Source organism: Tiliqua scincoides, chromosome 4 (assembly GCF_035046505.1).
Source record: "Tiliqua scincoides isolate rTilSci1 chromosome 4, rTilSci1.hap2, whole genome shotgun sequence".
Taxonomy (NCBI): domain Eukaryota; kingdom Metazoa; phylum Chordata; class Lepidosauria; order Squamata; family Scincidae; genus Tiliqua; species Tiliqua scincoides.
The window spans coordinates 113,113,524-113,130,643 of record NC_089824.1 but is presented as its reverse complement, the minus strand read 5'-3'; the positions used below and the strand labels follow the sequence as shown (position 1 = coordinate 113,130,643).

Here is a 17,120-nt window from a genome sequence, read left to right as displayed (position 1 = left end):
GGTGCATAGGCTGCAGATTGCACAGGTGGCAATAGTCTCTAACCACCAAAGGCACCAACATGGAAATGGTCACCTCTCTCTCGAACTGCACAGCCTGGGTGGCCTCTAAAAAAAGTTGCAGAATCACACTCAGATCTTCCAGCTGTGAGAACCCCCAAGGGAAGGTTTCAAACTCTTCAGCACCATCTTCAGTTGCTCTTCCTCCAGAGCCGGGAAGAAATTGATTTGGTGCAGGGTGCTGTTCCAGCGCATACTGGTGACTTGCGGAATACTCACATTGGCCCTGAAGCTCCTCTCAAACATGTCTTTGAAGATGGTATTGGTGTGAAGCAGACCACCTTTGACACCTTGGCAAGGCAAGTCTGGATCTTGGCCTCCTTAGCTGACAGAGCTGGAGGCTGTGCGCAAATAATAAAAACATCTTCAAAGGGCTGGTTGGGTCTGCTGACTCCACCTGCTGCACAAGGGAGGAAACCACATGCTCCTCCACATCGTGCCAGAGATCTGTGTTCTCCTGGCACTCTTAGGGAGGCAGAGGTCACCCTCTTTGGCCTTAGTGTTGGCCCAGTTCTCCTGGGAAGGGAAGTCTGCTGAGAAGCTTTCACCATGTATCCCGCGTTGTCCGTCACCATGTACCTCACCTTTTCTTTGATTTGGAAAAAGGTGCACACCCCTTCAAAGACTTCATAGATGTTTGTGCCAGCATCTCTCATCAGAAATAGCTGGCAAGCAAGCAATTTGGTCTTCAGCTCAAAGTCCCTGATCACATCCAAGTTCTCCGGTCTGTGTTCTCCGGTCTGTTCAGATGTTGAGGATCAGAGCCACATCGCCTGTGTGGGCTAGAAGGCTGCAGAATGTCTGCTGTCTATTTCAATGCAAATCAGCTTTCAGTTCATCTCTCAACAACAAGGGGTTGAATTTTGATGCAGAAGCATCAAAATTGCGTCCTCTCCACCAACGACAGAGGGAGAGAATACCCAGTGATTAATTCACGGATGACAAACTTCAGAATTATTTTCTGTTTTGGGTTGGCAGCTGTGTAAGGATTGATTTGGCCCTGATCTGCACTCTGTGCAGGAGAGGACATGAAATTGGACAGTGTGGTCTGAGTGGAGGGCCTGGCAGCAGTGGCAGCACGTCTAGAAGACTGTACACATATGGAATGTTCAAGCTCCTCTGCCTTTGCCAAATGATGGTTCCTGAGGAAGTGGGAGGCAGTGGACGAATTATCAGTTATGATGGTAGAAAACACTGAGCAGAGGTGCGATTCAGTGGCATGTTTCTGCAGGATGGTGAACCCAAAAGACATCAGTTTCCTCCCCTGCAGGAAGCAAGGAGTGGGCAGTATGCAGCTGTCCTACAGGTTGAGTCTCATTATTCCCGAGGGTTCCGTTCCCAGGACTCACATGGATGGCAAAAACACACTATAGCAAATCAATTAAAAAAACTAAGTCTCTTTGCTCTTTGTGATTTAAAAACAGCCTTGCTGACCTTTTCAAATGCACACAGAGGCAATCAGTCTCTCTCCAGGTGCTTAGGCTTCATTAGGAGGCAGCAATCCCTCCCTTCACCAGGAGCCTTAGCAAGGGGGAAAGAAGGGGTGATAATCACTGCCATTTAGCCTTCTTTCACATGCTCAGGGGGAAGGAAACCTGCAGAGAGGCTTCAAATCCATCAAATGATTGATGAATTGTCAGCCCGCTGCCCTCTCTTGCATTAACAAGGCTATTGTTGAATGATTGTTTTGACTGTTTTCCTTTAATTTAAAGGGTACTTCTCATCAGCATTGAGATAGAAAAATCTGTAATTGCTTGCATGACTGCCTCTGTACAACAGTAAAAAGCAGTTTTTTAAACTGTGATTTTAAAGGGGTGTATTTTTTTCCCTTCTCCAGGGATCAGCACATTCCTTCTCACTTGCAGGGGCCATTCGTGTTGAGTCAAATCTGTGTATAAAAAATAAATGCATAACAAGATTGGACCTGTACTCTGTTTGGCCTTGAAAATCGGGGTGGGGGATTTTAGGGGTTTGGATACAGTCAAAGATGGGCTCTGTTCATCCAGGCTGGACAGTGGGTGAAAACAAACAGGTCTGGAGGGATTTGCTGAACAACTGGACTTCATTGGCGGCCTACTGTTCTTCCTAGGAAAAATCAGGCACCATGGCTCAGATGTACACACTGACTAAACTGTGTATATGTATATGTATGTATATTGATACATATAAACTGTATATGTATCAATAAAGTTGGCAGGAAAGGGAAGGAAAAAATACACTGTTTCTCTGGAAGAGTTTCTAACTTGTTTCCAGAACAGCCTGCTTGGTGCCTGCCTGTGTGTGTCGGGCAAGACTAGTGGAGCAAAAGGGGACAGGCCAAACTATACTAGCTTCTTGGGAGGAAGTTCAGCTGAAACTGCCCATCCAATAGAGGAAGAGAGAAGAACAGAAAAACAGTTTTTCTCTCCTGCAGAAAAACATGCTGAAGTAGACTACAGTGAACAGCCTCCTGCTACTGGCAAAACTAAAAGTTATCTGAATGTGTGGTGCTGCTTTGTTTCTCCAATCTTAACTGAAAAGCTGCATGCCTCTCTTCACATCCCAAACCGAATGCTTGCCTGTAGCTGCTATGGGTACTAACCAAAGCTGCCTTCCCAAATAGAAAAAGAACAGAGACCGTGCTTTTTTTCTGCTGGAGAAAAACACACTAGAATTGAAAACGCTGTCTTTCTTCTCCTAATATCTTGTCGTTGTCTTGTACCTGAAGTTCAGCTGCCTAATGTAATCTCTGAAAAAAAGACCTGATGATTTGATGATGAGAGAAAAGAAATGCAAGAACCCACAAGCTGCCTTGCAGGCTGGCTGTGGCTGCTAAGGAAAATATTTTTGGGAAATGCTGTGCACCTAATTAAAGCAACCCACCCCTCAGTACCCCCCCACTGAAGATGCAGCAGGTGGGCTTCACTTGCTGTAGAAGTATATCCCAACGCCCCTGCCTACCTAGCAAAAAACTAAGGAATGTTGGATGCTGTGCTGGGAACACATGAGAGAGAGCACGCACACAGAGACCAACTAGTGCTGTGTGGGAGTGAGCAAGTGAGCAATCATGAATGAGCACACGAGACATGGGTGACTCCTTTTATAACCCCAGGAACTGCCTCTCCCACCTTCCCCTGCCCTTCCGCTTTCAAAACCCACTTGTCCTTATGGCCAAAAATGGCTCCCGCTCTCACCCTCACTCTCCCAGAGATGGCAAAATCAGTATACATCCTCTATCCAATGGATAGCCCAGGGGACAAGAAGAAGCATCTCTCTTCCTCGTATTCTGGACACATTCTGCAGCACCTTTTGCAGTCATTACTTTTCTAAGGGACTTTTGCATCCCCATCCAAACCCAAAACAAACAAATAAAAATGAACTGTTTTCCTCCACCCTTAGCCTCCTGTCTGAACATAATATGCCCTGCTACTGAATGCCTGGCTTCTGGATGAGCGCATGACATCTTTCAGGCAACATGGAAACAGCGCAACTTCATCAGAGGTTGCTGTCAGCACCAGAAGCCATTTCTGGTTGACTCAAGTCACCCAAATCCATGGCAACTCCTGAGTCAGCAGCAGCCCCAGACTCAAGTGTTTTCCTGAGTCTTTGATTTGCATGACTCGAGTCCGCACAAGTCAGCGAAAAACGCGTATTTTCGCAACTCAAACTCTAGTCAACTGACTTGAGTTCCTAGCCCTGGTACTCTCTGAAACAAGGATTCATATATTTTGTATTGGTGTGTTTACTAGAGCTAAAGGGTAGATTAGAACCAGCTGCTTGAGCTTCTTCAAATTAACAAATCTTCCTTAAACTCAGTAGGGAAAGGACCATTGCTCAGTGGTAGAAGAAATGCTTTGCATGCAGAAGCAAATCAGAACCTGATTCTAGGTTCAGTCCGTGGCATCTCCATCACAAAGGTTCTAAGGTAGTAGGGCTAGGAAAGACCTCTGTCCAAGACTGTGGAGAGCTGATGCTACTCAGAGTGGGCTATATTTAGCTAAACAGACCCTTCTCAGTATAAGGCAGCTACATGTTACAAACTGTCACATGATTCTAATAGGCTAAATTCACACTTGAAGTATTTTTACATATGAGGTGTGCCGTGCAATCCTAAGTTGCACTGGAGCTGGCAGCATGTGCTGTATCCAGCACAAGTTTCAGGCAGCCAGAGGCAGCCAGACTCTGGGGAGAGCCACTGCAGTCCCAATGGGGATACTTGGATCTGCACCACCTCAATCAGTTCTCTGCAAATCTGCCCGGGCTGCCTGGGAATGGGGCTAGGATCTGGCATAACTACCGGGTCATGGCCCCAACCTCCTGCTCTCTGCCCAACTGCCCCTGGGAACGCTCGCTCACCCCCTGCCCCAGAATGCCTTCCCCACATTTCCCCACCCTCTCCACACCCCGTCCAGATCCCCATGCCGGCCAAGTTTGGTGCAGAGAGGCTGGTGTAAGTCCCTTGTGCCAGCCGAAATGCAATTACGTCAGCATGAAAGTGCTTTACAGCACTTTTGCAACAACATTGGGCAAACATTGGGCAAAGGACTTGCGCCAGCCCAACTGCACCTTTGGATTGTGCCCTTAGTCACAGGAAAATGCGCATAGGATTACAGTCTTAAGGCCCAATCCTATCCAACTTTTCAGCTCAATGCAGCCCTGAGGTAAGCAAACAAACCTTACCTTGAGGAGGCCTCCATGACTTGTCCCCTCACCGCAGGATACAGTGCATGCCCCACTATATCAGTGCTGGAATTTTGGATAGGATATGGCCCTTACTCTCTGTGCAAAGGAAGTTTAAACTGTAAGAAAACTGACAGTGTACAACTAATCCTTGGGTGACAGCTGTTCAGGCACATCATTTTGAGAAAATTCAACACACAGCATCTACCTTTCTTTCCTCCCCCTGTCCTGCCAATGCAAATAATTTTTTTCTGTTCTCTTTTACAGATATACAAACTCATTTATGCCTCTCGCCTTGCAGATTACGGTCTTGCTGCCCAGGCCTTGCATTATTGTGAAGGGGTTGGGATTGCACTTCTTGCTCAGAATGAAAACATCTACCCTGTCCTGCTAGAACAAGTGATCAAGGTGAGCTTTTTTGTTCTGGATAAGTTAAGCGAAGAAGAATATCATATAACAGCCCAATCCTAACTACCGTAAATACTCGCCTATAAGTTGATCTCACAGATAAGGGCAGTTTTTGAGCCAAAAATCATGGGATTTTCTATGACCCTCGGATATGTCGGGGGGTTAAACTTAAGGGAGTATCTGACTAATTTTGTTTGATTTTATCCAAGGCCAGATCCTGGAAAAAAACTTACCAGTAATTAGGTTATATATACATACATAGTATGTATGTATACATAGCATAGCAAAAACAGTATTAAAAATAATCTCTAATTTATATTGATCTATCTCATAGATCAAAAAACACATTTTTATTCATTAACTTTTAAAATTGTATTCGTCACAACCTTTTTGTAAACAGTATCAGAGTAAGACCACAATCCCATCCCCACTTTCCTGGAAGTAAGCACCATTGACTTTAATAGGACTTACTTCTGAGTAACCCAGGATTGGTCTCTAAGTGCACTGTAAACAGCATACCAGTTATACTGGTATAAAATCATCCTTTAAGATGCCTGGTGTGTTAAACCAGAGGCTCTATACATAAAACACACAACATAGAACATAACTGGGAGCGTGCAGTTCAATTCACAGCAGAGAGACAAGCAACAAGGAATCACTGACCAAGTACAGCTGCTCAAAGCTACAACCCGATTTACTCAGAAGTAGATCCTCTGCAGAGGACGGGCAGCGGTGCCTCCTCCAGGCCCTGTGTGGGATTCCCAGCAGCTGTGTCTCCTGCCTGCCTGCACCCGGTGGGTCCCCCCATCGTGCCTGGAGCAGGTGCGCCTCCTGCCTGCCTGTGCCCAGCGGACCCCCCATTACACCTGGAGCCAAAGGAGCCCCGGAGGAGGCAGGGTCTGCAGGGGCAGCCTGCTGGCCTGGTGCTCCCCCACACACACTCACTACAGTCCTACCACACACACAGAGCAGGGGCATCCTGGTTGCTGCTGCCACTGCCAGACCAATGGAGGGCAGAGAGGTGCGGGGAGCATCCTGCGCTGCCTGCTCCCTGCCAGGTGCCGGGGCATGGGGGCAGCGTGCCTCCCTCCCTGGCTGCTGCAGCTGTATGCTTGGGAGTGGGCAGCGCAGAACGCACCCCTCGTGCTCCCTGCCCTCCATTGGTCTGGCGGCGGCAGCAACCAGGACACCCCTGCTCCCTGTAGGTGACAGGACCACAGCAGGGAATGTGCATAGCAGGCGTTGAGAGGGTGTGGGGTAGCGCTGGCCAGCAGGCTGCCCCCGCATGCCCTGCCTCCTCCAGGGCTCCTCTGGCTCCAGGTGTAAAGGGGGGTCCGCTGGGCACAGGCAGGCAGGAGGCGCACCTGCCAGGAACCCCACACAAGGCCCAAAAGAGGCGCCACCACCTGTCCTCCAGCAGAGTCCCCCCCCCACCCACCCAGGTGCAGATGGCCCTCTTGCCCCCTCTGTCTGCCTGGGTGACTGTGGAGATAAGGCAAGGGGGTGATTCACCCGTGATTTTCGGGCACAAATTTCTCGTGATTTTCGGGCACAAATTTCTTGCCTTATGGGCAAGTATCTATGGTAACTTTTCAGAATTGATACCACTATGCCAAAGAGGCATGTGCAGCATCCTTCAGTGAGGGGGCAGTCATGGAATCCTCCTTCAAGGTAGGGTAACATTTGCTCCTTTTCATTGCATTTCGGCTGCATTGGTGCTGTAAAGTTGGTTAGAATTGAGCTGTAGTCTTCAGTTCCAGGGCCCAATCCTATACCCGGCCACCACCACCAAAATAACTGCTGCTATATCCTGTGGAGCAGATTGACATAAGAGGTTTTGGGGGCAAAATGGAGGCAGCGCAACCCATAGCCATTTGTTGCCTGAACTCAAGTTGCCCAAACAATTCCCAAGTCTGGAGCCCCTGATTCAAGTGTTTTGCTGCGGGTGACTCGAGTCACTGAAAAACACGCATTTCATGACTCAGACTCAGATAATCTGATTCAGGTTCCCCTCCCTGGTTGATAGTGGTTTACAAAGTACACACTGGCAATCCTGGCCCCTCTGCTGGCAGCACCCACCATCTGGGGGCTTATTGGAAGGCCTCCCCAGCCCTCCAAAGTCCTTCTGAGGCCTCCAGAAGGCCGAAAGTTGCTACTTGCAGTTTTTGGCCAAAAACCAGAACCAAACCAAAACCAGCTATATTTGGCCTTCTAGCAGCCTCACAAGGTGTTCGGAGGGCCAGGAAGGTGACATGTGGCCTCCCTGGCTCTCCGAAGGCCTCCGGATGGGGGTTGGAGGTGGAGGGGGTAAGAAAGGTAGTACTACCCCCAGAGACCTGCGGCATTTGCCTCCCGTCCCCCCTCCAGGAACGCCACTAATATAACAACAGCAATAACAGTACAAGCAATAGCACAACAAGCAAATAAACTATAATGCAAAAATGTGAGACAGTGAGCAGTGCTATAAAATGTGTATTGAAACTTAGTTATTTTAACTTATTGTCTGAATAATACAATGCAGTGTATTATTGTATACAATACAATACAATACACCGCACAATACAGTGTGGTGAACAGCCAGTCTTCTGGGGCAGCAAATTCCAAAATCTGAATACTGTTGCTGAAGAGGAGGCTTGTTCAAGTTACAATGAAATGCAAATATGATTCCAAACTTGTAAAGGCGTCATGCACATACCTCAGTGGGTACAGGCAGGAGGTAGTGATTATAATGAAAGCTTGAGGCAGTCAGTGTAGATCATGATACAGAGTTGTAGGTCGGATGTAGTGAGTACATAGAGAGGTTGCATTCACTGGAGACAGGAGGTTACACACATGGGATTATCTTCTTCCTCCCAAGGTGGAATGTGACTGGAAGGCACATTCAAGAGAATTTGAGACTTGGCCCAAGCTTCAGTAAAGCAGTGTTGTATAGTCCATTTTATGTACCTACATTCTTGGTGATGCACATGATACACAACTGGCATTAGTTGCTATTTACAGGTATAGTGAAGATTGCTATCTGGCAGCAAGGTTTGTAATGTCCATGATTACAATATAAGGTTATAGTATAAACAGCAAATAATAAAGAGATAAATATTATTCTTAACACCAGATTCAATACTTGAAATTGAAATAAAAAAATACCTTGGGTAACAGAGCTATGGGCTGCAAGGCAGGCACTGTAAGTCAGAGCAGACAGAGCAGACAGCTAGAGGGACTCCTGTATTCTGACCCGCTGTATAAGACATCTTTATATGTTTTATTCCCAATAATCACAACTGGCTTTTGTGATTTTGTATCTGGGCATTTCTCCTTCTTACTGCAAGAATAGTCCTTATCCTGGAGACATCATGAAGGCAATACTGTGTATGTGGAGTTGACGGATTCACCTGTGCCCCCTTCCCCCTGACCATTTGTTTTTAAAATTGTTCTCTCGCCACATGGTTTAAGGCAGAGATGTCAACCTTGTTTCATACAGAGTTAGCATTAATGGTGCCCGCTGAGCACCAAAAGTAACATCATTAAGCAGATGATGATCAGAAATGAACACTTGGTTTTCACACAGAAACTCATTAGCTGCAAATTACAGTAAAGAAAATATGCAAATATAATCCTTATTTTCAAGGTTTGAGAGAACCCAGTGATCAAGTGGGAGAGCCCAATTATAATGGGTGCTGGATAAATGGCTTCTGGGGACCACATTCAACCCACGGGTCTTATGTTTGACACCCCTGGTTTAAAGGGCCCACTGGTCACTGTCCACTTTGGTAATTTTGGAATCACTGTAAATTTTGAATCACTGCTGTTCCTCTCTTCTTTTCCCAATGGCATAGCTGGCAGAGCAACTGAAACTCTCAGACCCACGGCTACTAGAGAGGCCTGAACAAGAGGTGGCTTTGGAACCAGATTGGCTCATAGAGCTCCGAGCCCGACGTCAGCAGTGGGAGGTGAGAATTCTTTCATGTAGGTGGAGTGTTGGTGGATACCCCACCTGTGTTTAGCTGAGCCACTTGAGATGAACAGAAGGGGGGGAAGGAACATAATATCCACAGACAGTGCAGTTGAGCAGCCTGGGTCGTCTTAGTTCTTCAACTGTCCTTAGGTCCTCAATTCAAGGTGCAATTTTAAAAATGCTAACGAGAGTAAACCCCATTCTGCACAGTAGATCTTCCTTTTGAGTAGACATGCTTAGAATTGCACTGTGTTCCTATGTAGCTGGGCTCCCTGTTTTCAGTTCAAATAAGCATCCAACTCCCCTATCCCCCTATAAATTGTCGCAGAAGCTGCTTCCAATGGATTGCAGTGATTTGTTAATGATCTCTATGACTTGTTCTTTGTTGGTGTTTCATGGTTTCATGGCTGGTGTTTCATAGATGATTCCACTTGACTTTAAGCATTACATAATCTGTGTCTTTTATCCTCCATCTGTTCACTGATTTAAGGTGGATGATCTTCCCAGTGCTAAATCCATCCAGCCAGAGCTTTCAAGAGCCAGCGGATCAATACCAGGTAAAAGAGTAAAAGAATCAGAGAGTGGTATATTTAACAAATGGGCATGTCAGATTGAATTTATACTGGGTTAGGTTAAAAGGGAATTGCATGCTTTGACTGCACACTTACTGGGGAGTTTGTCTTAATAGATTCAGTAGGCCTGACAATACCACAAATTGTATCTTGCCATAAATGTATACAAGATAATCCTGTAAATGAATCAGATTGGATTAAAAAACCTGGTCCTTGGCTAAGGCTCAGGGTTTAATTCTGTTCCATATACGTATATTTTGTCTTCATTGGTGCAAGGCATCATGTATAAATGAATCCATCTTCTGTTTGCCTTCTCTATCTGTTTTGTTTTAATAAAACCCAAGATCTGGCACTAAACTTGGTTTCATCTTTGATACATGAAACAATAATATCAGCAGTCCACTTCTATATGTATGACTGATACATAAGTAGTCCTGTGGCCAGTATTATGGCTTTGGGCCTGGAATGAAATCTCAAGTCAGCCATGAATTTATTGGTGGGTCATTAGCTGTCAGCTGATGTTCCTGATCTGTAAATTGGGAATAATACCGACTTTCTTTATCAAATCTTACATCATCCAGATTTGGCTCATTTTGAGTCTGTACAAAGTCAAGGCTGCTGGGAGGATCAAGGGCAGCATCCACCTAGTCACTTGCCACCAGTAGCTGCAACTCCATACCATCCAGGAATGGACCAAAAATCACACTCCCATTCTGCATCCAAACATCCTGTAGATACTATTGCTGGTCCAGAGACTTTTCTATCAGGGATTGACCAGGATTCCATGTCCTCTCCAGGAGAGAATCCAGATCACTTCTCGTCATATGTGTACCAACCAGCAGGTAAAAATGACTGTATTTGTCTGCTGCAATTGTCTGTATGTAAGTGTTGCTCAGTCTCGTCCTAGAAAAAGTGTATGTACCCTTAAATTCTTTGGTGCAGTGTTCACCTCATCACTGAGGATTTTCTCAAACTGGCAACATGTGTGTGTAAATATCACACACGTATAGAAAGTTATAGCAATGTTTAATATTGTCGATGCAGGATAGCAAATCAGATGCACATTCAACTAGTTTAGGTATTACATTAATCTAGTAAAGACCGCAGAAAATGAATGTTTTTTGGAATGTCCCTGAGTATTTTCTGATAGACATTCTGTAAAGACAGGCATTCTGAATGGGAATTTAGTATGGGGAACATATTGTATGTAAAATTTTTACTGGTCATGCAGGGGCGTTAGTGGCACAGGAGCCCTACCAGAACTCAGACAAGGATGTGGTAACCCAGACAAAGATTGATGGTGAACAGTATGAAGAATGGCTGAAGTCTGGAGTTAGTTTGACCAACTAGAACAAGCCCCTGTCCATGGCTGGCCCCTCCGTGAGGCCAACTGAAGCAGTTGTTTCAGGCAACAAACTGGCAGAAAGCACCCACTTCCATCCACTCACTCACCTCTACTGATTCTCCTCTCACGTTCTGGCTTGGAAAAGGTAGAAGGGGAAAAAACAGAAGTGTGGAGGTGAGGAGAGGAGTGGGTTTTGAGTGTTGGAGGAGCAGATGCTCCTCATCACTAGGTGAGGGGGGCAGCATTTGGCAAGCTACTTCAGGCACCAAGGTGGTCTTGAGCTGGTACTGTCACTGTATGTGAGAAGGAGGAGGAGAAGTTGCAGATCAAGATGACTCTGCTAAAGATCGTGATCCCCTTGTGACAGCCTCATGGATGGACAAAGGCTTATTTGCCTAAATTCAGCCCTAAACTCAGGGCACCAGGTCGGGATATCCACAGCTTATCCAGCTGAGAATGGCAGTGAGCTGTAGAGTGAATGGAGCATCATCAGACACCTCACACAGATGAACACCCTAGCGGCTTCATAGGTGATAAACAGCATGGGGGATGACAGCAACTCCTGTAGCTCCTGAGATTTCACTAAGCACTAACCACACACACACAAGCCTACCTACATTAGCTTACATGTTGTTTTTTTCCCCCAGAAATGAAAATTGAGATTCTTAGAAACCTGAATTCTGGATCCTACATTTTGCACTTTTTGTGTGTTCCCACAGAATTGTGGCATATGCATATCCTTTCTTGCTTACATATCTGGAAGTAAAATGTTTTGGTACAAGATTGATGTTTCTATTGCCAGCAGGCAACAGATGGTACAATTAAAATCCATACAAGGAAGAAGGAACATCAAAACTGCGCCAGTCAGTGCCAATCTGTGCAGTGGAGCCAAAAATAATCCTCAACCTGCACATGCAAATCCGTTAAACTTAAAGCCTTGCCCTGCTAGAAACAAAAACGCAGAGCCTGGTTTTTTCCCTCCTATTTTTACCATAGTAGAGTAGTTCAAATATTCTTTCAATGAACTGAACCTGACATAACAATTTTCTCCCATTGAAACAGCACTACGTAAGGGGCCATTCATACTAGACAATATAATCTTATTTAGGCTTCTGTATCTTCTCCTCTGTACTATAGAGCATGTTCATATAGAGCTAGTCATTAAGCTCTATATTTCAGTGGCCATTTAATCACTTTCAAAATCCCTAATCCCCGAGCAGTCTTTTTCTTCTGTACATGTACAGCCTAATCTTATGTATACTTACTAGGAAGTGAGTCTCACTAAGTCTGATGGAACTTGCTGTCCATAGACATAGGAATGTTAAACATCCAAATTGTGAATATTTCTGCTTTCTCAAAGTTCATTAAATGGAACAGCATCAAAATGGATATAAATGCAGAATGTGGTTATTTCTTTATCTTAACGTTGCCAGTGTTTCAACTGGGTCTGCTTCCATGGTTTTAATGACAGTGGATATGCAAAAATTATCCAGTACACTTTGGAGGCATTGGAGATGCAGTGACAAGATGAACTTTACCTGCTAGCTAGAAATGTTGGCAACTTTATTTTAATTGCCAGCAGATGGAGCTATTGCTTTACATTAAGATCTGTATTAAGAGATTGGTTAAAGCAGAGCTGCTCACACTTTTTTGGCTCAAGAGCTACTTTGAAACCCAGCAAGGCCCGGAGATCTACCAGAGTTTTTTTTTTTACAATGTTCAATGTTTTTACAATGTTTACAGAGTTTTTTTTATAATGTTTTTTACAATTTATGTGTACAATGTATGTTGGTGTACCTTTGAGCCCCACTGAGTATAACAGGACTTACTCCTGAGTAGACATGCCTAGGATTAGGCTGTGAGGCTGCAATCCTAGCCACACTTATCTGGGAGTAAGCCCCATTAAGTACAATGGGCCTTACTCCCGGCCTTTCCTCCCAGAGGCACCTGAAGGGGGGGTCGGCACTCCGCGATCTACTCATTTTGCCTCACAATCTACCGGTAGATCGCGAGCCACCTATTGAGCACCCCTGGGTTAAAGGAATATCAGTTACTGGAGACTTCTGCTAAGCACTGTGGTATGTGGCTTCTGTAGGAAGGAGGAGTGTGAGTGTGAGATGTTAGCTCCCCAGCCTTAGTGAAATTACATATGCTTATACATCTACAAAATCACTGGCTAAATTTCAAGTAGCTTCTTCGGTCAAACAGTCGGTTTGTCCTGCCCTTTAGGTCTGAAGTGGGTTATGAGGGGACAGGGCATATTTAAATAACAGACCCACCCATGCTGGTACAAGAAGAACAATAATATCTTAACACTTTCTGGATAATAATGTGGGGAGAAGGTTTGCATCTTACTTACTTCTAAATTAGGCTTCATTGAAACCTGTAAGATTTCTGTAAATCTTGCCAACATAGATGGCACCATATAAATAAATAAATTGAACAAATTTTTATTCATAATAATTTTCTAGCGCAGTGGTTCTCACACATTTAGCACCAGGACCCACTTTTTAGAATGAGAATATATCAGGACCCACCAGAAGTTATGTCATGACTGGAAGTGACATCATCAAGCAGGAACATTTTTAACAATCCTAGCCTGCAATTCTACCCAGGATTAAGTCCCATTTACTATAATTGTTAAAAGAATATACATAGTAGTAAAAGTACAGATCTGTAACATTTCCCCAAATGCAGTCACATACATAAATAAATAAAGTTGGGTCGTGAGTCAATTTCAGGTGGGTTCCCATTCATTTCAATATTTTATTTTTAATATATTAGACAATGCTGCCATGGCATGTGAATGCCGTTGGGGAAATGTTACAGATCTGTACTTTTAACAAGCTAACAAGAGAGAGAGATGAGGGAGCAAAATTAAAAGGAAAGAAAGTTCTGAGATTTTTCTCTCAGAAATCACAGTTCAGCAGCCATGAGCTCAAGAGCCCATTTTTGTTGTATATTCTTTTACCAATGATAGTAAATGGAACTTACTCCTGGGTAGGTGTGGGTAGGATTGCAGCTTAGGAATGTGAAAAATTTTCCTGCTTGATGATGTCTCTTCCGGTCATGACATCACTTCCAGTTGGTCCTTTCAGATTCTTATTCTAAAAAGTGGGTCCTGGTGCTAAATGTGCGAGAACCACTGCCATGGTGGGTCGTGACCCACCAGTTTGGGAACCACTAAACTAAGAGATGAGTATTTAAACTAAGAGATTAGTATATACTGTACCCTTGTGGACCAATGTAAAAATTTGCTATTTGCCCAACTTGCTCTGTAAGTGACAACATTCTTGTGTTGAAGCTTTGACTGCACTGAAGTCACTTCTAGGGCATTGTATCTGATGTTTCATGAAGCCTGCTACCATGCTGAAGTCTTCCAGCTCTTGGATAGTGTCATAAAAGCTGTTCTCATCTCATCTACAGAGGGTGCTGTAGAATCTCATGGACCTGGTGATGAGGAGAACATTCTGGATCATGAGGTGAGGGAAGGAGAGAGATGAGGCAGCAAAATTAAAAGGACAGAGAGTTCTGAGATTTTTCTCTCAGAAATCACAGTTCAGCAGCCATAAATCATCTCAGAGCCCATTTTTGTTGCCAGTGAGGCCTAATATCAACAAAATAGATCCCCTGAAAATTCTGGGTAGTATGAGTTGGTGCAGGCCTGGTCCCAGAGCAAAAGACTGTTCAAGCCCGCCCTTCATTACTGCCGCTATGTGGGGAGCTTCTGCATGCTGAGGGGAAGAAGAAGACGATATTCCTGGTGGTGGAAGTGTTCTTGATAATCAGTGTTACCCTAGCTAACCTGCTTCCTCCTTCTCCTGGATCTGCCACACTGTTTTGAAATAGTGTGACAGAGTAGGACAGAACAAGAGCGCTGGAGAAGCGGAAGTGGCATGGTGGTTCTCCAGCTTCCTTGTTCTGTCTTACTCTGCTGATCTATTTTAAACTGTAGTGTAGCAGAGCCAGGAAAAACAGGTAAGGGACAGATGGAAGCTAGGTATGGGTGCCTCCTGTGCCCTTCGACCCCCTGAAGCAGTTCACCTCACCTTGCTTCATCACTGGGTCAGCCCTGGGTGGGTTCAATTTGCCCAAAGCTCTTGATGACATGAGGTGTCACCTCATTCTCACATTTTTAGAAGTACAGACAAAAAGAGCTTTCAGTTCAAATTGACTATATGGTCTTCCTTATTCCTAAACTAAGGAGTCCTAAATATAGAACCTTATGGTTTAGAAAATGGTTAGTTGGTTATGACTCACTTTTTATTTTATCAGTCTCTTAAGTATACCACAAATAATAAAATCAAACAGTTCCATTATTATATTGAATATGGGAGACCTTTGTTCAAGTACCGTCTCTACAATAGATTACAAATCTTTTACCAATTGGACAAATCATAATCTCTCAGCCTATGAAATGAGAATAATATTGATTTGTTGTGAGGGCTACAGATATAGAAAAAGTTTTCACCCTGAGTCCTATGCCCAGGAAAATCTGTAGGTTTTGACTACAAATAATTTTCTGGAGTTTAATCATTTCTGCGGATCTGTAACCTTGGCCCCGCGCCGTCCATGTTTTCTTCCGCACGTCAGAACACTTTAAATGCCCGGATCCGGACTGTTTCTGAGAGTTCTACTGTATCCATAGTGGAGGAAATCCCAGAATCCTTAGAGGGTACAGGAGAGGAAGTCACATCCAGGAAGACATCAGTGGAGGAAACTGATGATCAAGCAAAGGTGAGGAAGTCTACCATGAAGGTGAAAAGGACTGTGTTGTTGGAAAAACATGCTGTGGCCCAATTTTTCATCTGAAGTTTATTCCTGCTTTACAGCACAATGTTGAAAGGTCAGGAATGAAACCTAATACAGGGGGCTAATTTACCTTTCAAATGACTGGGAATATTTCTAGTAATTCATCCACCATGAACTTCAAACATGATATAATTACTGCATGGAGTCCATTTCTTCAGGATATGGCAATTGCAATTAACTTAAATGGTTTTAAAAGAAGTATGAGAAAAATTGTGATTAATATGTCTGCCAGAGGCTTTTAGAGGCAGTCTGAAATTGTTTAATTTTTTTGTGGGTGGCATCTAAAAAAAGGGCTGAAAGCGGTGCTATGGTGGTGTTATGTGTTTTTATTCCAAAACAATATTTTAATAATTTTAAAATTTGTATCCAGTGTTATCACTGTCATAGAAGTAGAGGCAGTCTAAAACAATTTTATTTTGGGGGATTTGGTGTTATCCAAAAATAAAAATTGCTGAAAGTAGTGTTCTCTGGTGGGGATCTCCAAGTTAGGATCAGTGGTGTAATCTGGGGTAGCTCCTCACTCTCAGGTAGGCAGGTCAGGTGTAAATCTTCCCGTGAAGGACGGGATTTCCCAGGTTGGGTCTGGATTGGCTCCCATTGACCCCTTCCAGAGCAACAAGGCCTCAGCCTCTGCGTTCCCCTCCCTTGCTGCACCTAGGCTGCTTCATCTGCCAGCCATCCCAGGCGGCTGGCAGGCATGTTGTTAACATAACATACAACATGATTTTATGGGCTTGGGATGTTCCAAGATGGCTGCCAGTGCAGCTGCTCTTTTAGAGTGCTCCGGCTTTAACTTATAATATTAGTTTTATCCTCCTACTTCCGTCTTTTATTTTTTTTCCTATCCTTTTTTGTTATTGTTATTTTATAGTATACTCTTTGTTTTTATAAGTTTAGTGTGATATTGAGCAGCTTTGAGCTAATATATAGCTTGGTAAAGTTCCTGAAGGCCACAATGCCTAGCTTCGTCTAAGAAAAAGCTGACAGTGCCAACAGCCTCCACAATGAAAAGACGGAGAACCAGCCCAGTGCCGAGTGGGACTGATAAGAAAGGTGCCAAAAGGAAAAAAAAGAATTCAAACAATGCGGTAAAGATTACTCCTTCCATTGAGCCCTTTCTTTTACAGAAAAAATTACCTATCTTGCCCACAAATTCCAAACAACAGCCGGAAGCTACAGAGGCTACAGAGAGCCGGAGGCTACCCCCTCTGCTCTTCCTCCTTGGATTTATCAGCAGTCTGTTTATCTGTCCCTGATAAGGAAGACATTATCCAGAATACAGACTCTGTGGAGCTCAGGCAAGCTTGGATGTCAG

General features: G+C 44.4%; 1 protein-coding gene across 1 annotated transcript in view; it reads left to right on the top strand.

Moving 5' to 3' along the window:
• The window catches only part of SEC16B (SEC16 homolog B, endoplasmic reticulum export factor), a 120,190-nt gene that overhangs the window by 35,058 nt on the left and 68,012 nt on the right, over positions 1–17,120 (top strand). Inside the window, exons 15-20 of the mRNA XM_066624532.1 lie at positions 4,984–5,124; positions 8,958–9,071; positions 9,567–9,633; positions 10,230–10,490; positions 14,420–14,475; positions 15,587–15,730. Coding sequence (XP_066480629.1) covers positions 4,984–5,124; positions 8,958–9,071; positions 9,567–9,633; positions 10,230–10,490; positions 14,420–14,475; positions 15,587–15,730 — 783 coding nt within the window. The remainder of the gene's footprint in view (positions 1–4,983; positions 5,125–8,957; positions 9,072–9,566; positions 9,634–10,229; positions 10,491–14,419; positions 14,476–15,586; positions 15,731–17,120) is intronic.